The following is a 26,721-nucleotide window of genomic DNA, read 5'->3' on the forward strand; positions in this document are numbered from 1 at the left end:
TACTGCGTTTTCGTTTAAAAACGGAGACCTTTTGCTACGTTTGCACCTCCCGTCCACACTAAAACGGGAAAAACGAAGACCTAAAACGGAGAAGTTTAGAAACGCTGCAGCTGCGTTTTGAATCTCCGGAGGGCGTTTTAGTGTGGACGAGACAAAACGGAGAACTTCAGAAACGCTGACGCAGAGGCTGACGCTCGGCTCTATGATTGGGTGTTATCAGTCATGACGTATCTTTCCCTGATTCGTCATTCACTGTTTACACCGGCACGCGCATTGCCCAGTGTTGGTGAATGGTCACGTGATTCGCGTTTTCAGTCATTTTAATGTGGACGGAGATCGTTTCTAATACGCAGATGAAACGCTGGTGTGGACGGAGATCGTATTCGTTTTAATTCTCCGTTTTTAAACGAAAACGCAGTAGTGTGGACGGGGCCTTAGAGTGTTACAACTAACTAGATGCTCAGCAAACGACAACCAATCACAGGCCTCATATTCAAATGATTAAGGCAGTCAGTGGTGGAGGAAGTACTGAATCTCAGTACTTAAGTAAAAGTACAAATACCCAGATAAATATTTACTTTAGTAAAAGTAGAAGTAACACAATGACAACCATACTTAAGTAAAAAGTAAAAAGTACTTTATTTTAAATGTACTTTAAGTATTAAAAGTAAAAGTACTTGCATAACAATTTATTATCTTAATGTCTATTTTGTAATGATTAATAAAACATTTAATTCTAACTCATTCAACCTAATAGCCTACTCCTGTAATTAAGTTCAATAATGATGGAAAAAAATGTCACCATTTCTGAAACAAGCTTGCAATTAGGCAATATACACATCATGCTTATCCTTACTATATAATAACTATGTTTGGCACTAAACGAGATTAATTCATGGTGTAATTATGAACCTCTTGGCTTGCCATAATCCTAACCAAACCAAACATATACTACACACGGTGTGTTTCCTATGCACGTAAAAACAAATTTTCGCGTATGAGTTGCACGATAAACAGTCGTCTGCGTGTGAGACGCATTTAGTGTGACCGGGTTGATATACTGTATCTATGGCAACCAAACGTCACTGGTGAGACAAACGTTCAACGAACGGACGGTCAGATTGCGTTTTGTCAGGGGAAAAACTGATCAGAAAATGTAACGAAAATGTAACAGAAGTTGTAGAAATGTAGTGGAGTAGAAAGTGGAATAATTGCTGCAAAATGTAACGAAGTAAAAGTAAAAAGTATGCACTATTTATTGTACTTAAGTAAAGTAAAGATACGTGAAAAATGTACTTAAGTAAAGTAACGAAGTATTTGTACTTCGTTACATTCCACCACTGAAGGCAGTCATGGAAACACTGCATGCTGTAACAGAAGGTTCAGCGTTTGAGGGGGAAAATTTCAAATTCAATTTCGAATTCGAGTGAAGAAAACGTTTTGTTTGGTTCCACTTTATTTCGATGGTCCACTTTAGATATTCTACTAACTGTAAGTAACTTTGCCACTACATCACTCACATTAGAGTATAGGTTAGGTGTTAGGGTTCGGGTCAGTTAGTTGACTTGTAGTTGCCAAGTCAGTATAAATATCTGTTGAGAAGCATCAAAATAAAGTGTAAGCAAAGATTAAGCAGACAGTCTACTAATGACAGTTAGTTGACATGCATTTGCAAAGTTACTTATAGTAAGTGGAATGTCTAAAGTTGAGCATTGAAATAAACCACCGTACAGTCCATTCGGTGTAAACATGATAATACAGTTGGCAATATATAATATGAGGATGCACAATTCTAGAACTTTTATGTAAACAGGACGCATGTTGCGTTTGTCCAAACAATGACAACGAGAGCGAAAATATGCAAATAAGGATGTTAACCCACGGTTTAGGTGTGTACAGCTTATGAATACCCAGGATTAGTTGTTAAAATTATGAGATAAGTGAAGCAAGATAACCTAACTCAAGTGCGATACACACACACATATATATATATATATATATATATATATATATATATATATATATACACACACACACATATATGAAGAGTTCAGATGCAAAAGCCTCTAAGTGCCATTTGAAATTTTCTTCTAAAATGATCATTTTTATCAAGCTTGCTAAGTGAAATTACTGAACTTAAATATACAAGCTTGATAAAAATGGTCATTTTAGAAGAAAATTTCAAATGGCACTTAGAGGCTTTTGCATCTGAACTCTTCATATAGTAGGGCTGGGCAACGATTAATCGTGATTAATCGCATCCAAAATAAAAATTTTTGTTTACATAATATATGTGTGTTTGGTGTGTATCATTATTTTGCATACATATATACACACACATGCATGTATATATTTAAGAAATATTTGCATGTATATACTTTATACATATTTATACATAATTAATATTATGTATTGTGTATAAATAAATATTTGATATATTAAGAACACATTTTTCTGAAATATTTACATGCATGTGTGTGTATTTATATATACAAAATAATTATACACACCACACACACATATATTATGTAAACACAAACTTTTATTTTGGATGCGATTAATCGCGATTAATCGTTGCCCAGCCATATAATGAAAACATACAGTCTTTCTGAATAATATTCAATATAATTATTATAATAAAAACATCTATTATTATATCATTATTATACAATAATTTTCATATATATATATATATATATATATATATATATATATATATATAAACACACACACACATGTATGATGTTTTAATATATGATTTTTGATTATGTAAAAAATATATATTTTTAAATATTTTATTATTATTTACTTTAACCATTATAATTAATATTCCTTTTCACATCTTTATGACGCAGGCAATGTGTGTTTACAAATACTTTCTTATAGGAGTTCAATGTGAATCAATTTCAAGGTGTATGTGTGTTAAGCTTACAATGAATAATTGCAAATATTAAAATGCCATCAGCCGAAATGCCTAAATCCATCCGTTTGAAAGAAGACGAGTCCTGTTCACGGCGCACCTGATGTGACTGGCAGCTGTCGGACAGGTTGACGTCTACAGATGGAATGTGCATTGACTCATGGGAGGACAAAAGCGACACGCAGCTGCTCTCAAACAGGTTCTATAGTGAATCTATGAGCGATTACAGCATGATGACAGAAACACACCGTAAACAAATCCTGCATCAGCTCTCAGGGCTCACACACACCATAAACCTGCTGTGACATGGCAAATTATGGTTTCAAAGGTAATTACCAGAGGAGTTAAAAGTGCTCTAATTGAGGGATCAATTCAAGACGCCGCTCCCATGATGTGTGGATTACTGCACAAAAGCCCAAGCCGAGTCCTAATGCCACTCATTACCAAGCGAACTACTTCCACAATATTAGAAGTGATTTAAGTCAACACAAAAAAACAAAAAACAACCAACTATATATCAATATGTCAACAAGTCACTATCAATAAAAGCCTCTCTTAAATAAATAAATGTGAATATAGATACCGTCAGTGCTTTCTGAACTGAGCTCATTTTAATGAAGTTTGCATCATAATTTTCCTGTTTAATACTGTAAAGCTGTTTAAAGCACTACAGAAACAAAGGGAACTAAACTCCCTCAACACTAGAAAACGAAACACTTTCCACACAACACCAGCTTCTCTAAGGAAAAACTGTTTTCCTGTTTGATAGGACCATCACAATCCCAATGGAAAAGTGATTAATTTAAAGTTTAATAACATCCTTTTCCAAAGCGTAATCATCCCCATGGTTTGGAAGGAGGGCGTCCGATGTAACACGCTTACCTTTATACTCAGGTAATTATCACAGCTCCGCGACTTCACTCTGGAGTGCATAGTGCTCAGTGTCCGCATTCAAGATAGAAGAAAAAAACATAAATATGCCAAATAAATAAACAGGTTTAGTTGATTAATCCAGTGTAAGTCCATGCACTGAGGGACACGGAGCGCGTCAGGTCCTCTGCACCCATGACTGCGTCAGCTGGAGTCTCTCGGCTCTAATGGGACATCTGAGAGAGAGGCAAACAGCGAGCTCGGCTACGGCCCTCCTCCCGGCTGGATAATGCATACTGATGCAATTTCCTTTAGCACTGAGAAAACACACAATCTGAGCTGCACACAAACCACAACAACACCCCCGGTCCACAACTGCCCTGCAGGGGAACAAACCTTTACTACCCCCTACTTTAGACTGGCCAAAGCCTCCCCCTCTCCTCCTCTTTGTCCTGACTAAACAAATGGACTAGGGTTTCAGTTTATGCTGTCGCTTTTGTAAAAGAAGGAGGGGGGAAAAAAAGAAAAAAGAAGACATCAGCATGCCATTGGTGGCTCAGGTCAATCACTTACAATAGTGCTGCTCTAAATCTTGTCTGAGAAATGGCTAATCCCAAAAACTAAAGCTGACAACACAAAGTCGAAAGGTTCAAAAGAAACAAAAAAACTGCTTTGAAATTCGTGTAACACTTCACTTGAATGCATTTTAAAAAGTAGCTTCAATGCATTAATTGTGCCTTGTAATGTATGATTTCATGGATAATTCAGCTATAAATGCATTAAATCACAAGACAAACAACCAATTTCAGAAGTAATGAATGGACTTCAATGGGGTCCAAAAGGTTTAAGGTCCAAATGAGAGTTTCGGTGCAGCTTCAAAGGGCTTTAAACGACACCAGACGATGAATAAGGGTCTTATCTTGTGAAACGATCAGTCATTTAAGAAATAAATAACAAAGTTTAAGTTTTATAAAGCCTAGTTCACACTACGTGATTTTAAGCCCGATTTAAGCCCGATTTGCAAATCGTTGAGTCGCCGACAAGTCAGGGTGTTATCGCGTGCAAATCGCGGGCGATTAGCGGACGATTAACGCTCGCCAATCCGTTAGTGTGAAAGAGCCAACAACGCACCAAAGACAGCTCGCAGACACCTCGCAGACAGGTCACCGAGCTCAGAAAAATATCTAGCATGCTAGATATCTCGAGCAGTCGCGCGACTCAATCTCAGTGATGTCATGAGTACAGCCAATCATAGCAATGCATGGGTTGAGGACACCAGGTAAATCTTACTTTTTCTTTTCTTTTTTGCATATTTTTTTCTCAGAGCAGATCGTCGAGCAAACAGTGTGCAGCACTAGTTTCTGTCTGACGTCCATATTCGCGTGTTGTGTTCTTCTCTGCAGTTTCGCGTCATTTCTGGTTCGTTTTATTGCGTGGTTTTTCGTGACAAAACATGGTTTCTAGACCAGATAGAATCGTGTTGATGTCAACTCGTTATTTGTTTGATTATTTTCAGGATTTAGACCGTATTATAGTACTGAAACAGCTCTAATTGAGTCACAAATGATATGCTCTTATCATCCGATCGTGGTTGTATCTCTATGTAGTGCGTTATCAACTCGTGTAGTGAGTTACCTCCTGTTGTGGATCAATCACGTTGTGTTGTGTGGTGTGAACAGCTAAACAACTTGAACACTCATGATTTCACTGAGAGCAAGTCATGTAGTGTGAACTGCACAGTTCAGCCCGACATTTTAAAATCATGTAGTGTGAACTAGGCTTAAGCACCCTTGCTCTGTTCTGTGATGCGCGTTCATGACTCTCCTGATCAACGAACGAATCTTTTTTCGAGTCATTTGGTTCATTCAACTAACGAAATGACTCGAAAAAAGATTTGCTAGATAAAACCCTTATTCATCGTCTGGTGTTGTTTAAAGCCCTTTGAAGCTGCAGTGAAACTCTCATTTGGACCTTGAACCGTTTGGACCCCATTGAAGTCCATTATATGGAGAAAAATCCTGGAATGTTTTCATCAAAAACCTTCATTTCTTTTCGACTGAAGAAAGAAACACATGGACATCTTGGATGACATGTGGGTGAGTAAATTATCCACAAAAGTGTGTGTTTTTTTAAAGTTGTATCTGTTGGCATTTGAATTTTTTTATTAACTAACATTAAAAAATGTTAATAAAAGATGTAAAAAAAAATATGTTGCTCATTGTTAGTTTATGTTCCTGTGTAGCTAATGCATTAACAAATGAGACCTTAAGTAAGACTAATATCTAAATCATTAAACCGGAACTGACACAAAATCATATTTAGGTTATCTAAACCCAAAAAATGTGAAACAATTTGGATTTTGATTTTCTTGTACACAAGTGTGTTAATTGCACTTAAATTGAAATATTGAGTATGTTAATTCACAATCTGATTAGAAAGCAGATGAAGAAAAGTTCATGATTATCTGCAGGTTTCGCTGCGTGTGTGTGTGTGCCACACCTGTGCTGAGCGTGCGGAAAGCATGGACGTGTCTGTACACTGCGACGGAATGTGTAACTCCAAACATGTCAGAGTCATCCATTACCACCCGAAACATCTGTCAGACCTGAAGCACACACACACACTGAGGAGAGAGATCATGTAAACCCAAGAGAATCACATGAAATGACTGTTAGTGCACAGAGGAGCGAGTGTATATGGGTAATCGTGTTAGGATATATTTAGAAGAGCTGAATTCTTTACACATAGCACTAGTCACTGTGACACACCTCAGAGATTTGCAAGGATTTAAGTCCAGCTTTAGCTGATCTCACAATGTGTTTTGTGATTATTTGCCACAGTTTATCATAATCTTGTCATCTGAATCTAAATGACCTTATGACCAATTTAAAGGGACACTTTCAACTCTCTAAAGATGAATGTGTATTTAAAATGGGTCATTTATGTAGAAGAAGTGTGAAATTATTTTTGAATTTGGAGCTTTCTAGACTGAGAAAAGCCAGAAAATGGATTTTTGGCTTATGTGGATGAAAGACAACAACTCCCAGAATGCACTCAGGAGGCCGCACGCCTGACAGAGCGCAGTAGTTAAACAACAAGTCTAGGCTACTAGTGAGTCTCCGTGATGAGTCTGCCTGAAAATGTGTTTCGAGATCGCCCAAAATGTCCATCAACCAAAATGTTGTGACTGTAGTCTTTAGCCGCTGGACAAAAAATCCTCCGATGATGCAAAATGACCATTTAAAGACAAAAAACACATAAATCTCTTGTCTCAGGGGGTTATGCGAGTGGAAAGCACGGTAATTTGAAAATACTACAGGTTTTCTACTAATATAAAGCCTAATGTGAAATATCCCTTTAAGCAATTATTAAGCAGTCTCAATTTTCATGCAGCTCTTTTTCATTCAACATCAGTTAATAGTGACGTCTTACACTAAAATCACCATACAAGTCAAAAACTTGATTCTGTTGCTCTCACAAACCTGTCGTATGACTTGGAATATTCTATTGCGTACCTATGGTGTTTTTTGACATTTTTTATCATCAATGGTCACTAGTCACTACGATACGACTGTTATATGAAAGATACGCATTCACTTTTATGCATTTGGCAGATGCTTTTATCGAATAGCAAAGTCTACATTTGATTAGTTGCACTTCTTGGGAATCAATCCCATGATCTAGCTCTACAGTTTGAGCAAAGGGAACGCATCAAGACTCAAAAAACAAAAAGTCTCATATCGTGTTCCACATAAAAAAACCTTACAGATTTGAAACAACAATGACAAACAGCAGCTAAACAGTAAGCAGTAAAGCACCAAGCTCAAGCACAAAGCAAGAACTGATCAAATGTAAAGATTTTGGATAAAAGTGTCTGCCAAAAATAAATGTACTAATAAAAATGTCTCACCATATTGAAATTGCACAACATAAATGATTGAACAACAAAACAAAAACGGAGGAAATGCCTCTGGTATCTGATTGGGGTATTTAATAAACACTGAGCTAGTATCTCTTCAGGCATCCAGTCTAATGATAATTCATCCTATTCTCCACTAGAGGGCTGTTCTTCACACTGCAGGTCAAGCCTGGACTTGTTTAGCACAGGAGCACAGTGTGATTTCAACTTCATACTTAACAGATCATTAAATGTAATTACCAAACTCCTGCTGAAGAGACCAAGTACAAGATCCACCCGAACAAACAGAATCAAACACACTCTAAACAATGCTGGGTTGTGTGAACCCAAATTTGGGTCAAATATGGACAAACCCAAATGTTGGGTTGAAAATGTAATTTAAAGTTTTAACCCAACTTCAACTTTCACTTTCAACTGTAATTTTTTTAATTGCATTTTTAACCCCAAATTTGGGTTTGCCCATATTTGACCCAAATTTGGGTTGAAACAACCCAGCATTTTTAGAGTACACACACACTTTGGTGCTCCCAAAAAATGTCTTGATTATTCTCAGACCAGGTTTTCAAACATGTATTACAGACAAACATGGAGCGCACAACCTATCTTGGGTTAAGAGGTAAAGTATCTCTAAACAGTAGCTGGTCTAATCTATAATCCCTGCTTTGGTACACCAAGCCGTTTAATTCAAGGCTGTGTCACACTCAACCAACAACAAAAATATGATCCATTACATTAAGTTAAAGTCCTGCTAAACCAGTATGTGTTATGTTCCCGCTCGCTCACAGAAGCATAATGAACATTTCTCCACAGGTACGGTATGATGAGGAATAAACACACACACAACATCAACATCAGTCACGTTGTTTCCTGTTTTCCAAAAGCGGCAGCTGAAAATATCTCAAAATATGTTCTTCGAACGTAGAAACCCTATTTTGTGAGATGGTAAAAAACAGATAAGGCCATCCCCAGTGACAGCCACCATCTGATAACACCACCAACACAAATTAGTCTGCAGCACTCCTCGCTTTCCCATAATCATAACTCAAGTGTGCGACAGATAACCTGTGTCCACCGTGACCTACAGCTCTGTGAGGAATTAATGTGACTTGCCAACATTTTAATCCGTCTTCTGAAGAGAATCAGAAACATCATGGCTATATTTCACACTCAAATCTAAAGAAAGAATATTTGGGTTGTTATTAAAGGGGTGGTATAGTTTGATTTCACTTTTCATTATATCTGTCAGTCATATAATGGAGGTCTATGGTCACCACCTCAAAGAGCATGCACAGAGAAGTCCAGATTAAACATGATTTAATGACTCGTAAATGTAAGTACACATTGATGGCCTAAGACACCAAACGAGCGGTTTGTGTGAGAAAACGAACAGTATTTATATCGTTTTTATCTCTTGTAATCACAGTCACGTCCAAGTGATCTGAGGGCGAGGGCGCTTCGGTTTGCGCTCGTTGCATACATGTTGATAACCGCTCGTTTCGTGTCTTAGGCCATCAATGTGTACTTACATTTATATTTGGACTTCTCTGTGCATGCTCTTTGAGGTGGTGACCATAGACCTCCATTGTATGACTGACAGATAAGAACGGTTTGACCTAAAAATATCAAAATTGAAAATACTGTGGAAAAAAAGACACCTACATCTTGGATGCACTTGAGGTAAGCTAAAACATATCAGTTGTCATAAACCCTTAAACATGCATAAACCCTATTTCATATTTATGACACATGCCAGTCTTATGCACACCCCTTCAAGTAAAGTGTTACCGCATATTTTGAGATGGCATGAGTGTCTCTATGATTGACAGATGTGGCGTGCGCTGACGAAAGATGCGGGTCAGTTTGACATCAGAGTTTGCCGAGGAGAGGAAGCCCGAATGGGACTGTCCTGCACACACACACACACACACACACACACACCCACGCTCACCCTGCTGTGGAATGTGACACCCTGATCTCACTGCAGGCCACCCGCGCTTTACTGCGACACTTCCTGATGACCTCGTGGCAAAAACACTGACACCAGCAGTGATGAGAACTTTTAGAGAATCTGCGATCATCCGCTGACAGAAGTTATACGTCTAAATGAAGAGTTCAGATGCAAAAGCCTCTAAATGCCATTTGAAATTTTCTTCTAAAATGACCATTTTTATCAAGCTTGTATATTTAAGTTCAGTAATTTCACTAAAATGACAATTAATAGGTTATCTTCATTGCCATTTAAGTGAAATTACTGAACTTAAATATACAAGCTTGATAAAAATGATCATTTTAGAAGAAAATTTCAAATGCCACTTAGAGGCTTTTGCATCTGAACTCTTCAAATACAACACAGGCCATAGGAAGGAATCATCACACACACGAGATCTCTTTAAGACGTTGATTATTTCTCTAGAGTAAACTATAGTAATGCACTCATACACAGGTCAATTTAATTAATTATCATTGCCATTTAAGTGAAACTACTGAACTTAAATATACAAGTTTGATAAAAATCATCATTAAAGAAGAAAATTTCAAATGCCATTTAGAGGCTTTTGCATCTGAACTCTTCATATACACATACACATATGATGCAATTAAAAAAATAAATCTGTTTCCCCGCAACGCAGCAGACTATAAACAATCCTTTCTAAAGTTTAACACAAGGTACAGCACTTACAACAGCAATACGACACAAATGTTCAACAAATCATTAAATATTACTAGCAGTAATAAACTGAACACACAATTCATCAGCCAGGTAACTGGTTTATAAGCTCCGAACAGGACTCATCCGATCAAACTAATCAAATAAGCCAGATTTGATCCATCAGCTGCTATTAATATAAAATATCAAGCAGAATTTACTCACTACATGCAGCGGACAGTGTGTGTATCCTCTCTAGATCCAGTAGATGCGAGTCTGCAGACGTCATGCAGAGAGAGACATTAGTGCTCTGAGCACCTCACACGGCCTTGAGAAAACACACACACACACACACACACAGTCTGGGAATCAAGTTTTCTCTGCTGTGGGAGTGACCGGCACAGACAGAAGCCTGATATCAGACGGACACAACTCGACCAAGGACGCAGATCCGAGTTTGTATTGTGTATTTTGAGAAACAGACTCAGAAACACATCATTATTTCTTAGAAGCTCTTCTTCTGTAGCTAATGGAGTTTCATTTAAGTGTGTCAGAAAGACCATTTTGCACAAGAGAGACATTACTTGAGATTACCTGAGCTTTTTGTAAGGAGAAAATCTGAGAAATTGCATAGGTGATTTTTCCTTCATAGTCTAAACCAATTTGAGTGTGTGTTGTGTATTTTGGGGAACAGACTCAATATTGCTTAAGGGTTGCTCAATGTACACTCTAAAAATGGCTGGGTTGTTTTAACCCAACTTTGGGTCAAATATGGACAACCCCAGCCATTGGGTTACATTTTTTAATTACATTTTTAACCCAACGTTTGTGTTTGTCCATATTTGACCCAAAGTTGGGTTAAAACAACCCAGCTATTTTAGAGTGTAAGTTTAATGTAAGCGTCTCAGATGACTATCCTACAAATAACAACAGAAATTTTGAAATGTTTTCTGAAACTGTACACATGAGATGAGACACATGGGACTGAGAAGCAGGAGACTCTCTAATAATCACATTTCTATCTATTAAACAATTGAAATTGTTGTTTTTTCTACACAACTTTTAAAAGAATTAAAAACAGAAACAAATGGAGTCAACTTCATGCCAATTTTGAGATATTTTCTGAATCTGTAGATAAGACATGATGAGAGATTACAGTTTTTTTTAAGAGAAACATTTACATTTATTCATTTAGCTGACGCTTTTATCCAAAGCGACTTACAACTGCTATATATGTCGGAGGTCGCACGCCTCTGCAGCAACTAGGGGTTAAGTGTCTTGCTCAGGGACACATTGGTGTCTCACAGTGGATTCGAACCCGAGCCACTCACACCGAAGGCATGTGTCTTATCCACTGCGCCATAAGCACAAGATACAGTTTGTTGAATTTAAGCATATTTGTCTACAATATTCTTCCTAACCAGGTCCGATCCGAATGTGCATTGTGTATTTTGGGAAGCAGAACGTCAAGAATAAATGTAGATTCAGAAAACACACACCGACCCGCAGTATGTCCTTCTATGGGAACTACTTGACCTCCCAGTCAAACAGTGTTTAGACCACATGGAGATAATGGGAGAGGCTCGAGGGTTTATATTTAACCACACTTTCAGTGTTTGGCGAGGACAGACTCAAACATTCATCAATCTCAGTCGCAAACAATCAGTCTCAACGATGCAGCTAATAGATGGTCATTAAAAACAGACACCCCGTCCCACAGCTGGACCGGGACACGCGGCTGAAAATATCACATTGGCTTTTTTTTGTTCAGTATTCCATACAAGATCTGGATATTTAAATATTTGCTCTTTTCAATCAAAGAAACCATTTAAAACAGCTAAATTGAATCAAAATATTTCTTTTAGGAATAGAGGAAAATGTCCTGGTTTAAGTCAGGAGAATCTTTTATCTTTTATAAACATATCTTATGAAAAAGAAATTACTGGTGTGCATCTAGAGACAAAACAATGAAATGCAAACATGCATTTTAATCCGACTTAAGACAGACTAGACTTAAATGCATAACAATATTACTTAATCTTAAAGTACTTAAATCTCGAGTACTTGTTTGCAAGTAGACAGCAACAATAATTTATGAAAGTTAAGAAATGGCTTAGTTATAATTGCATGGTATTATCACGAATGGGTTTCTTCACTTTAGTGGTTTGTTGCAACCGGCTGCAGATTTCTATATTCTGCTTAGTTTACTGTTTTCATGCCAGTGATATCAACTATTTCACATAAACACGCCCCTAAACCACATGACAAAAAATAAATAAAAACTGTGATCAGACCCATTTTTCATTTGAATAATAATTTCTGTCGTTCATCATAACGAATGAATCTTTTTTTGAGTCATTTGGTTCATTCAATGAACAAAATGAACAAATTGACTCGAAAAAACATTCATTCATTTTGATGAACGAGTTCGAACTGGAGAGTCACGAACGCGCATCACAGAACAGAGCAAGGCGAGCGTTTGTGCTTATAAAACTTAAACATTTTTATTTATTTTTTAAATGAGCGATCATTTCGCTAGATAAGACCCTTATTCATCGTCTGGTGTCGTTTAAAGCCCTTTGAAGCGGCACTGAAACTCTCATTTGGACCTTGAACCGTTTGGACCCCATTGAAGTCCATTATATGGAGAAAATCTTGGAATGTTTTCATCAAAAACCTTAATTTCGTTTCGACTGAAGAAAGAAAGACGTGGACATCTTGGATGACATGGGGGTGAGTAAATTATCAGCAAAAGTTCTTTTAAAAGTGAACTACTCCTTTAAAATGATTTGTTTTTACCACGGTTTCCTTTGCTTCCAATGGTGTAGTTGCAGTATTTACCAGCAGGGGTTAACGGCCAAAACTAACCAGCCAAACCTCAACACCCTGGGTGGGCAGTTCTTCATGCTAACTGGCAGTCAAGCGTCTGGCTACATGAAACTACATTTTACACCACTGGTTTGGAATAATCAAGATTTTTTTACAACTAGTCTCTTCTGCTCACCAAGGTTGCATTGATTTGATCACTAATACAGTGAAAACAGTAATATTGTTAAATATTATTACAATTGACAGTGTGAATATATTTTAAACTAATTTATTCCTGTATTTTCAGCATCATTACTCCAGTCTTCAGTGTCACATGATCCTTCAGAAATCATTCTGATATGCTCTAATATGCATTTCTGATTATTATGTTGTTGAAAACAGTTCACAATATTTTTGTGGAAACGGTGATGCATTTTGTTTCAGGATTCTTTGATGAATAGAAAGAACAGCATTTTTTTTTATAGAAATCTTTTGTAACATTTTAAGTCTTTACTGTCACTTTTTACATCTTACTTGGTAATAAATATTTCCTTGGCAGCAAAGAGTGATTTCTGAAGGATCATGTGACACTGAAGACTGGAGTAATGATTATCACAGGAATAAATTACAATTTAAAATATAGCACAATAGAAAACACTTGTTTTAAATTGTAATAATATTTCACAATATTGCAGTTTTTACAGATTTTTGATCAAATAAATGCAGTTTTGGTGAGCAGAAGAGACTTCTCTCTGACCAGTAGTGTCCATGGTGGCTCATCATTCGCACCTGTCACGCAGCCGACCCCTGCCGAGCGTGTGTGTTCAGACATACTGACCTGGGAACACAAAGCACACTGTCTTCTCTATACCGTAAGCACAGGTGCTTGGAGAACCCGAGGGTTCACGTTACACAAACACACACACTCATGTGATATCAGCTGAGGTTTGACTCTGGGAATGTGATCCAACACACAGGCCAAATGGAGAAGGAAAACTACCTTGACCCAAACGCAGAGTTCAGACGTGAGGTTAAAGGTCAGTAAACACAGCTTGTAGTCACAAAATAACTGTGTCAAAATGAACATCTATGAAGAAAAGCGCAACTCTAATCTTACCCATAACATCGGGAGAAGCCTTAGTTTCTGAAAGCCATGCCAAGTCCGACACACTTTGAATATTAGTGAAGCAAAAAATAAAGCAGAAAAACATTTATGCTACTGTTGTTTTTGTTAAACTAACTGCAAATTGTAACACTTTACATTAAGATTTCATTTGCTAACATGAGCTAATAAGGAAACTTATTACTTCTCAAGTACTTTTACCAACAAAATTTACCAACACATTATTAAAATCAAATGTTGTTTCTGTTAATATTATTAAATCAATATGAGTTGACATGAACTAACAATTAACTAACGTCAAACGATTAATAAATACTGTAAGAAATGTATTTCTCATTGCTAGTTAATTCATTAAAAAATGTTAACTAATGGGACCTTATAAAGTGTTACCGTAATTTTTAAGAAAATATCTGGCTAACATGTGAAAGCAAAGGATCTTGTTCAGTGTAATCTTCCCTTTTTCACTTTGTGGACACAATAAATATGCATTCAAATGTTTTAAAGATGTTAATAGACATGCAAATAAAAAATAAAAAAACACAAAATATCCCAAGAAACTCAATGGATATCTCTGAAAAAGACATGCTGGAACAAACTAGCACAGAAGTCTACAGGGTTATACTCTAGTTAACTGAGACTAAATATATATATATATATATATATAATTATATATTTTCCTACTTGAAATAAAAATACATGAAATGAATGTTCAGTTTAGTTTTATTTCAGCTAATTGCTAGTCACATTTCTGTGGCTTTCTCGTTTTAGTTTAAATTGAAGTACTAAAATAACCAAAACTTAAATAAAAATGAATAAAAGCTAGACATTTAATAAAAATGTCAAAAAATGCTCAAGCTTAATGAGCGCTCACCTTCTCGTGTCCGTTGCCTCACAGTCGTCTGATCCGGAGCGCTGGACTGTGCTGACAGCTGTCTAACCAGAAAACACACGCCACATGTTTCATCACTCACTCCGGCTGGCCTGAGGATAACATCAAACCTCAAATAAGTCTTCAGTGGGGCGGGACGCTCTCGGATAATCTGTTTATTCCATCTTTCAGTGTTTCATCGCAGTATGACTGTGCCAAAGCCTTGAAGAGCACACTTCTAGTTACTATACAACATGATCTTGAGAAAAACCACAAGGTCACATTCTTAAAAAAGATGGGGTTGGTTTACTTTAACCCAATTTTGGGTCAAATATGGACAAACCAAGCCGTTGGGTTACATTTTTAACCCCTTAACTGTCACCCCCCCTTTTTGAGAATGGGGGTTAAAATGCACTATTCACACTTAAATGGTTGTAATTCAAGAATGCTTTGGAATATATACCCAAGTTTGGTCTTGTTTTAAAGGAAACACTCAGCAGATTATTGCTGAAGTGAAAACACTTAAAAAAATTAAATTATGAAAAAGTTATGGAAGTTTAAATTCACAGTAAATCAAATATACTGTATTATATATTTTTTATTTTATATAAAATACTGTATATATTTTACAAAATATTTTTTACTCTAAAATTACTATAAAATCAAAGCCATAAATCTAACCAAGTTATGTTCCAAATTTGAAGTTGATATCACAAAAATTGAAGTTCCCATGAGATGTTGTTTAGGCGTAGTACCAAAAATAGCCACCGGGTGCCATTGAATACCATTGAATTTAGTTGTATACATTCTGCCTTAACAAATTAATAAATTTCTGTCCAAATATCAATTTTGTCACAAAATTTGGAACTTTGAGACTCAGACCTTTCTGGCAATATGTGTTTTGTCAAGGTTAGAAAAGGTTTTGATAATAAATTATGAAATATAATGATGCCCAAAAGGGGAGGAGCCTGATAAAATAAGTACGGTTTCTATGGTAACGCAATGTTCAACTATAAAACGGTGTTCACAGGATGAATTCTGAGTTTATAAGCTTTCAAATGATACCTAATTTATGATAACTACTAAAATATGTGATATAATAAAAAAGGCGATAAAAAAAATTCTATTATATTTTAGAGGATACTATATTATAATTTTTAGAGGATAATATTATATTATATATTTGTATTTTTATTGAAAAATACTAGATTATGTTTTATTATGAACTTTTAGCATAAAAAAACAGAAGTTTCAATGATTAAAAGTGGGTGCATGTGACAAAGGTCAAAAGTGGGTGTGACAAAGGTCAGACCTCCTGTTATGATGCAGATTTTTTGATGCGCACTCTTGTCATAAATTCATCAATTACTCTTCCTACATAATTTGTAACACAAAACAGGGGTAGAATATTTATTTAGAAGTCTTAGACCTTTCCAACAATATATATTTTTTCATAATTAGATTAAGATTTAATAGAAATATAGTGAAGTAAAGTTAGGCGTCCCGGTACCGGGACGGTGACAGTTAAGGGGTTAAATTCCAGTTTTAAATCCAATGTTTGGCTTTGTCCATATTTGACCCAAAATTTTTGGAGTGCATCAGAACGGTAAAGCAAGCATGCTGGATGTTAATCCTCCTCACATATTCAATATAGCAAAATAAGTGCACACAATTCATTTTCGGTAGATCATTTCACAAATTTCGTTCATACACTAAAAATGCTGGGTTGTTTTAACCCAATTTTGGGTCAAATATGGACGAATTCAAACATTGGGTTACAAAATGTAATTTAAAAAAATGTAACCAAATGGCTGGGTTTGTCCATATTTGACCCAAAATTGGGTTAAAACAACCCAGCAGTTTTTAGAGTGCACTACCATATACAACAGTAAGCCTACTTAGACAGTATGCGATTGATTTCAGACACACCGAATGACACTTTCATTTCGGGTTCATTTTCAAACGTTTTGGATGATGTTGATAGTTAATTTAATAATGGAATAAAGTGGTTATTCTGCTAAATGGGACATTCGTGTGAGCTGACTTCAGACAACCACAAATAATGAGCTTGAGACCAGTTGGTTAAAATGATTTTAAAAAGTGTCTCAGAAAAGTAAAAACCTTTAGCATCAGGTGTTTGCAGATGCCACTTGTTTTGATATTTTGTACGGTAGCACTTTATTTTACAGTCCTGTTTCCCATGTACATACTATGTACTTATTACAGTAATTACAATACCTGGGTAATAACTAGGTACTAATGCTGCGTTCATGCGCTATGGCAATTATGGTAAATACCAAAAGCCGACGTGGAAAATGCACATGAACACCCCCTCATGTGGTATTTACCACTGGGCATCTCGTAGAATATTTTTATGGACGAGTTGTGATAACCTTTGACCATTTCAAAATGGCGGAGAGGACCGCGTGAGTCGTGAATGGTAAAAGAATTTATGTACTATTCATGATCTAGAAAATATACAGCATATTATTTACCTTTTTTTTTTACCTATTTTTTTTGCTGTTGCAATCTAAAATAGTTTTAGCTAAATAACAGGTCTGGATCTCCATCTTTTTACAACATTACGACAACAAAAGCACTTGAACGCAACACACTAGTCTGTGTTTGCGTTCACTGCCTCTGTATGTGTAAATGTATACACATCCATTCAGAGGTTTGGGGCCAGTAAGACTTTGTTAATGTAATGAATACTTTTATTCAGCAAGGATGCATTAAATTGATCAAAAGTGACAGTAAAAACATGAACTAACAGCTTGCTCCAGCACAAACCCTCTTTTGGTGTTAAAAAACTACTGTCAGGATTTGCTAAAGACACGCAGTGAGAAATGAGCGCTGGAAGGCATGGACAGGGTTATTTTAGAGGCTGATCTTATTGATTTTGCATTTGTAGGAGATTCCCTTTCAAATGCAAAATGTATGTGAGGAGAGTATTTAAATGAATCATGCGAGTGATTTACTAAGGTTGGCACTCGTCAATTCACTGGGTTTTGCGTCATCATTTAACGCCCCAAAAAAGCACGTCTTAAACCAGATTCTAATTTGCGCTGCTGTTGGTAAATTGTGCTGGTCATTATGGAAATTATTCGGCTGTGTCTGTGTTCTTTAACGTGTGTGTCGTCAGTAGATCAACGTCGCTTTTATGGGATTACACTTCGATACTAATTTTCCCTGTTTAGTAAATATGTCCCTTATAATGTTACAAAAGATTTCTATTTCAAATAAAAGCTGTTTTTTAACGTTCTATTCATCAAAGAATCCTGAAAAACAAAACACATAGTGAGTAGAAGTTTCAAAAACGTTACAAAAGCTTATGAACAGTAGTCTGACCATTGGAACACACACACACACAGATGAGACCAGATGTCAGGCTCTTTTGTCACATGGATTACAGGAAACACTCAGCAAACACCTGCAGGTGTGCATTCCACACAAGGGCAAAACTAGACCAAACTCCTCCTCCATATCAATAAAAACCTGTCAGAGCGTTACAGACCACCAGTCAGTGGCGTAATGGACTCATTCACACAAAAACTGCATTATTTATTCAACCCTCATGTCGTTTCAAACCCCTTGAACACATTCATGAATCTACACTTCATAGTAACAAAAAGGGCAATCATATCAGATTTGACAAAATGCATGTTAATATTTGCTATTCAATCAAAACCTTACCCAGCCCGCATCTCATTCTCCGCTCCACATTCAAACAATGACGTCAAACCTAAAGTTTGGATTTCTATGAAACATGAGTGAATAATGACATCGTTTTCATTTTTGAATGAACTACTAATTAAAAAAAAAAAAAAAAACTTAAAAAAAGAAAAATCCAACACTCAAAAAAATGCTGGGTTGTTTTAACCCAAATGTGGGTCAAACATGGACAAACTCAAATGTTGGGTAAAAATGTAATTTCAACATTTAACCAAATGGCTGAGTTTGTCCATATTTGACCCAAAGATGGGTTAAAACAACCCAGCATTTTTTTGAGTGTAAATGTAATACAACTTACATGCATTTTGGATTACAGAGTTTTAAGATAAACTAATAAACTAATTTTTCAGTCATACATGAGATGTTAAACTTTTTTTTAAGCAAGGTTTATATATTTATCTTATATATTTAAATTCTGGGTTGTTTGGGTAAAATATGGACAAACACAGCCATCGGATTACATTTTTACATTATATTTTCAACCCAATGGCTGGGTTTGTCCATGGGTTAAAACAACCCAGCATTTTTTAGAGTGTAATTTCTTTCAATCTCACACATTTGAAATGAATATTGCTTGTTCCACATCTTAACCCTTTTAAACTTAATCAATTTGTTTTCTTAAAGCAAAAAAAATAAAAATGTATTTATTCTAAGCATTTTTGAAGAAAATGGGATTATTTAAATAAAACCACATATTTAATAACAAACTAAGCCATGATTCGTGTATGACTGACAAACATGCACAGCATTGAGATTTATGTTAATGTTGAACGCGTTTATGTGATTTAAATGGATGGAAATTTTATATGCAGTTTAAATACATAAATCTTAAATGTAGGCCTTAATATTTGCTGAGTGTAATACTCTCATCATTTCCTTAGGGAACAGGGGTGAAAGATTAGGGTGAGAAGAAGGAAGAGAGGATAATGGCAGCTGTGTATCAAACACCTGGATTGTTAGGCTTAGTCGAGCCTTTCATTTACAGAGGAAAGGACAGAAATTACAGGCCAAACCAAGAAGAATTTATGCAGGACAAACTTGCTAAAGGCTTTGAAACAGTCACAGCAAGTGAGTCAGAGACGGATGAACGAACAGGTAGATTTACACACTCGAGCTTCAGTCCCACGCTCACAAAATGTCAGTGTGGTTTGGAGTTGAGAAAAGCTGTGGATGTGACTCATCTGTTGACCTACACTGACCTAAAGGATAATTAGGAACACCACTAATACTGTATGACCGCCTTTCGCCTTCAGAGGACGCTCTATTAGGTTGAGATCTGGTGCCTGTGGGGGCCATTTTAGTACATTGTCATGGTCAAGAAACCAATTTGAAATGATTGGAGCTTTGTGACATGGTGCATTATCCTGCTGGAAGTAGCCATCAGAGGATGGGGACATGGTGGCCATAAAGGGATGGACATGGTCAGAAACAATGCTCAGGTAGGCCGTGGCATTTAAACGATGCCCAATTGGCACTAAGAGGCCTAAAGTGTGCCAAGAAAACATCCCCCACACCATTACACCACCACCACCAGCCTGCACAGTGGGAACAAGGCATGATGGATCCATGTTCTCATTCTGTTTACGCCTCTACCATCTGAATGTCTCAACAGAAATCCAGACTCATCAGACCAGTCTTCAACTGTCCAATTTTGGTGAGCTCTATCAGCCACAATTATCGGTGCATCCCTAGAAATATTCAAAAGCATGAAAGCAGCATGTATATTTCCACTTGTGGACGTTTGGAGATAACTGAAGAGTTTTTCAGGAAACCAGCCGCTTGTTGTTTCCAGTAAAGCTTCAGAAATGAGTGAGAGGCATGAGACAAGACACACTCCCTTGAGTTCGTCCTGTGTCGCAACATAAAGGCAAGAGGAGTAAATGAACACCCGTGGGGAGGGATGGAGAGGGAAGATTGAGCACGTGGGCGAGGTACTTCCTGTTTTCATTTGGGTTAATTATACTCCTCTCCAGAGGAGACTTCATATCTCAAGAGAAGTTCTTCAAAACTGAGGCGCGAGCAGCACTGCTAATGCAAACACACACACACACACACACTCAAACCTCCCTCATGCTTTTGAACAGATGCATACCTCGAATGCAAGGGTAAACAACGTCTGCCAAATGCAAAAACGTAAAAGTCATGATGATTGTAGTGTAAATAACAGTGAGGTCAAACTGTTATCTGACAATTAATGGCTCTACAAAAGATACGGTGATTGCATAAAGCAGAAATTGTCGAACTATGGTTTAAGTTTTTGAAAGAAGTCTTTTATTCTCATCAAGGCTGCAATTATTTAATCAAAAATACATAAACAGTGACATTATGAAATATTATTAAAATATCCATGTATTGTAAATATATTTTAAAATGTAATTTATTATACGTCACATGTTCCTTCATAAATCACTCTAAAATGCTGATTTGTTTCAACCAAACAAAACTTGACAAACTTTATAATCAAAAATTAGGGGCACAATGTCACATAATGGCTGTTCTTATGTAAACTAGATCATTTGCGCAGTTATCTCTGTAATGGCTCTTTCCTGTTTGGTAAAGTGTTTGTTCAAGATGGATCCCTAAGCTGTATAGTTTGGTCTTTTATTGCTGAATGCCAAAAATACACTTGATGACGTACATGTTTGAATACTACAACCTCCTCTGACTCTGAAAATGTACAATTTAGAGAGCGAGTCAGTTTTAAAAGACTTAAAGGAGTAGTTGGCTTTAAAAAAAAAAAAAAACTTCAGCTGATAATTTACTCATCCCCATGTCATCCAAGATGTCCATGTCTTCAGTCGAAAAGAAATTAAGGTTTTTGATGAAAACATTCCAGCATTTTCTCCATATAATGGACTTCAATGGGAACCAAACGGTTCAAGGTCCAAATGAGAGTTTCAGTGCAAACTACAAACTGTTCAAAGGGCTTTAAACGATTCCAGACGATGAATAAGGGTCTTATCAAGCGAAACGATCGCTCGTTTAAGAAATAAATAACAAAGTTTAAGTTTTATACGCACAAATGATCTGTGTGACTCTCCTGTCCGAACTCGTTCATCAAAATGAACAAATCTTTTTTAAAGTCATTTGGTTCATTCAACGAACGAAATGAACGAATTGACTCGGAAAAAGAGTCGTTCGTTTTGATAAACAAGTTCGAACAGGAGAGTCACGAACGTGCGTCACAGAACAGAGCAAGGCGAGCATTTGAGCTTATAAAACTTGAACTTTATTATATATATATTTTTTTTAAATGAGCGATCATTTCGCTTGATAAGACCCTTATTCATCGTCTGGTATCGTAACAAGTAACAATTGAATTCTTGATATCACAAATAAAGTTTTTTTTATACAACTAGTAATAATTGTATTTCTGATATGTGAAATTGGAATTTCAACTAGTAAGAAATCAATTCTTGATATCAACAATTGGTTTTGAATGGCAGCCAATGGTGACATTTCACTAGTGAAAATACAATTGTTGATAACAATAATTATATTTTTGATATCAAAAATGTAATTCTTGATATCAAAAAATTGAATTGTTGATAAAGAATTCATATCCTGGAAATGAATAAAAGTTAAAACGGCTTGCCATATTTATGAGGTTTAACGCGTGCAAAGTAATGAGAATTTACTGTTTTTCGACGTTTGGATGTGGATGAGAACCCTTTGAAAAAGCCAGTGTGGAAACGCCGTTTTCAAATGTAACAGGATTAATGTAGACGTATAGCCTGAAGTGCATTAGTATTCTTGTTGCACTGGCCAGAAGAAGAGCAAGAGGAGGCGGGTGGAGAAAAGCAGCCCATCGTGTCACCGCCGGCATGGGACGCCCGTCCACTTCTAACTGCACACTGCTAAGCAACTGCTAGAGGAAACAGAGAATTTGTACAGTGTTTGGTGGAAAAGATGCGAAATGGTTCTTGAAACTCTTGAAATCTTATTTCATGCATTGCTATTTATCATCTGCATGTCTAAATTTGTCACTTAGCAAAGTTTCAAGTAGTAAAATACATGAAGAGAACTCAAATGAATAAATCAGCAGAGAGGAAGATTACCAGTGAACCCTGAATTTGCAAAGCATTTTGTGAGATGCGTCTCTGAGTAACAGCACAGCTCTATCTGTATCTGTCACATACTGGAAATGAAGGGCGTAACTTAGAAGATCGCTCACATGCAAGATGCAATCAGCATCTTACAGCAGTAAAATGTCACCACATCACTAAATAACAGCATTTGAAAAGCTCTGAATGATGTGAAATCCCACACGAAAAGCACATTTACAACATCTTCATTTAATGCGCCGTGAGACCTGCATCCATCAAGCGCTCATAACACATGGCAGCAATTACCTCTCGCTCAATGACAGCCGATCGACTGAACACAAATAATAATTACCATAAATTACCATTGCAGCGTCTTGGTATACTTGGGAGTACTTACAAACAAAATAACCAATGAACCAATATATTGATTTAAGGGATAGTTCACTTTGGTATGTTTCAGCTTACCTCAAGGGCATCCAAGATGTAGGTGTCTTTGTTTCCGCAGTAGTTTCAATTTTGATATTTGTAGGTCAAACCGTTCGTGTCTATCAGTCATTTAATGGGGGTCTATGGTCACCACCTCAAAGAGAATGCACAGAGAAGTCCAAATTAAACATGATTTAATGACTCGTAAATGTAAGTACACATTGACGGCCTAAGACACGAAACGAGCGGTTTGTGTGAGAAAACGGACAGTATTTATATCGTTTTTACCTCTTGTAAACACAGCCACGTCCAAGTGATCTGAGGCTGTGTTTACAAGAGGTAAAAACGAAATAAATACTGTTAGTTTTCTCACACAAACCGTTCGTTTCGTGTCTTAGACCATCAATGTGTACTTACATTTACGCGTCATTAAATCATGTTTAATTTGGACTTCTCTGTGCATGCTCTTTGAGGTGGTGACCATAGACCTCCATTATATGACTGACAAACAAGAACGGTTTGACCTAAAAATATCAAAATGTAAAACTACTGCGGAAACAAAGACACCTACATCTCGGATGCCCTTGAGATAAGCTAAAACATATAAAAAATTAATTTCAAAGTGAACTATCCCTTTAATCTGCTAGTGTTTGCTCTTTTATATAGAACATTGCTATTACCTGATAACCCACTCCCTTGGCTGATTATCAAACATGGTGGTTTCAACATCTGCAGGACCTAAATCAATCAGTACCAACTTTTCAGTTTTCAAAAATGTTTGTGAATAATTTAATAAACAGTGTCATATGCCATTCTGAACCATTGAATGATTATTCGATAATTGTGTCAAAAATGAAACACCGCAGTCCTTCAAATCTAGATGCAAATGAGAAATAGAACCCATGCAGGGACAAATGCCACTTAGATGCACAAAATGTCCTTTCTTTTGACTCTCTTCTGTGGTTTTATTCTCCTCAAATACACCGGTCAAGATGCAGAGCGAGGGAAAATAGTACCTGATTCAATTAGATTCAAATTAGTGTGGAAAGGAAAAGTCGCTCTGTTTTGTTTGGAGGTCCCGTTCCAAAATTAGTGAACCATTTTCCCTGTGGATTCAACTCAAGAGGCTTGGAGCTTAATCAAGTGGAAATTGGGGAGAGACAGTGGGGGTAGAAGGACAGAATGAGGCAATTGTTCAACTCGCTCTTTGATGTCAATGCAATGACCCCAACAAAAATATACCAAGCTGTTGCACACATAAGTTGAGAAAAATGCAACATAAACGAATCACGTGCACGATTATAGGACAATACGGGCTGTATGTACAAACAAATCCAAAACATCGCGCCTCGGTCGCCGTCAGCGGAGCATCAGCACTGTAAATGGATTCTCGTCTCTTCAGACAGGCCATTATGAGGCAGATGTATGTATTGTTATATCTAATCTGTTCTTTTTCTACATAATTCTCCCTTCAGCATCTCAGAAAGCACACAGACAAACTCCCAGCGCCTCTATTGTGTTGCAGAGCTTTTCTCATGCATGAGTCAGGGCTGCAGATAATCACATTTTCCTGAGAAAGGCTTAGTCGTGCAAAGTAGCGCAAGTGTCTCTATAAGAGTAAAGAGATGCATTAACAGGAGATGCAGCGTAACATCTTCAGCAGAAGTGCTCTGGGAACAAGTGTCGTCGATACAGCCCATGCAGGAGCAGGAGGTCAATGCAATGCTGATTTTCTGCTCACAACTTTGGAAATATTACTATTTTTAATGCATTTGAGCCAAAAAAAAGTCTCTTCTGCCCATACAAGCCTGCATTTATTTGATAAAAATACAGTAATATTATGAAATATTATTACAGTTTTAAATAATGGTTTTTTTATTTGAATATATGTAGAGTTCAGATCTAAAATGACCATTTTTATCAAGCTTGTATATTAAAGTTCAGTAATTTCACTTAAATGACAATTAATAGGTAATCTTCATTGCCATTTAAGTGAAATTACTGAACTTAAATATACAAGCTTGATAAAAATCATCATTCTAGAAGAAAATTTCAAATGGCACTTAAAGGCTTTTGCATCTGAACTCTTCATATTTTAAAATGTAATTTATTCCTGTGATTAAAAGCTGAATTTTCAGCATCATTACTCCGGTCTTCAGTCACATGATCCTTCAGAAATCATTCTGATATGACGATTTATTATCAGTGTTTTGCTGCTTAAGATTTTATATAACCTGTGATGCTTTTTTTTCAGGATTCTTTGATGAATGAACAAGTTTTAAAATGGATATCTTTTTTTGAGATATCAAATCAACATGTAGAATGATGTGTGACTCTGAAGACTGGAGTAATGATGCTGAAAATGTAACTTTGAATCACAGAAATAAATTTGAAATAGTAATGCCTTCAAACTTTTGACAGGTACTGTATGTGTGTGTATATAAATATATATCACAAGAGGTGCAAAAAACTGCAAAAAAAATAAATAAATTACACAATATTTACCCAATTTTGACAAAATAACATTTGAAAACAGTAAATGTGCACTCCAATTAGGCATCTCAAATATAATCTGATTAATCAGCCTGAACAACCATACGTAAAACAAGCTCTTTCCCAACATGCATGTGTATGTAATGTCACCACTACAAAAATGATACTTAAAACCAGCAAAAGGTCATTTTGATGGTTCTAAGGTCTCAGCAAACCATCTTAGGCTGTTTTTAAATAGCAGGGTTTCCTTTAAACATCATAAAATAATTATTACGGCTTTTGAGATGCTCTCTTTCTTTCACTTGTTGCACACTCTGCATGTTGAGTTCGAGATTATCCAGAAGCAGAATCAGAGTCTCTTACCTTGTGTGACTGAGATGCAGAGTAGCGATGCGTCGCGTCAGTTCCGCGCGTCTCCGTCGCGTTGCGCGTTTGAGCGCAGATGAAGGAATGTGGGTGACCGTGTGAAAGTGGCAACGCTTAACTGGCATTATTTTCTAACTTCCACCCACTCCGAATGGAAACAGCCACTTGTCAATGGCAGAGGAGGTTCTCTCGCGCAGCACAAAGTAGGAACATTTGCATTTCTCCGACCCTCCCCTCGCTTTTCACGGATGGCATTGTGTGGCGCGGTCGGGGTCCTTATTTGGCCCCCGATTAAATCCTCACTGGCCTGCGCTCAAAAAAAAAAAAAAAAAAAACGACGTATAGTTATAGCCTGACACATCACGTCAAGACCTAGTATTTACTATATTCTCTTCTGAAATGTGTTGAACGAGACGACACGAATTTACAAAAAACATTTTGGTGCAACAAGTGTCATCGTAAAAAGGAAAAGACACGTGACACCACATTTTGAGGTTCCTCAG

General features: G+C 36.6%; 1 protein-coding gene across 5 annotated transcripts in view; it reads right to left on the minus strand.

The window, feature by feature from the left end:
- plekhg4b (pleckstrin homology domain containing, family G (with RhoGef domain) member 4B) overlaps nt 1-26,319 on the minus strand; it is a 69,029-nt gene extending 42,710 nt beyond the window's left edge. For 2 of the 5 annotated variants that reach the window (XM_039660879.2, XM_039660878.2), the window contains exon 1: nt 3,803-4,160. In XM_039660879.2, the coding sequence (XP_039516813.2) occupies nt 3,803-3,871 (69 nt within the window). In that variant the 5' untranslated portion in view covers nt 3,872-4,160. Of the gene's footprint in view, nt 1-3,802; nt 4,163-26,215 lie in introns of those variants that run through there. The other 3 variants (XM_089118035.1, XM_039660882.2, XM_039660880.2) reach the window with 3 other exon arrangements.
- Between the last annotated feature and the right edge of the window lie 402 nt (nt 26,320-26,721).

Source organism: Pimephales promelas, chromosome 12, assembly GCF_988280905.1.
Source record: "Pimephales promelas chromosome 12, fPimPro1.hap1.1, whole genome shotgun sequence".
Classification (NCBI taxonomy): domain Eukaryota; kingdom Metazoa; phylum Chordata; class Actinopteri; order Cypriniformes; family Leuciscidae; genus Pimephales; species Pimephales promelas.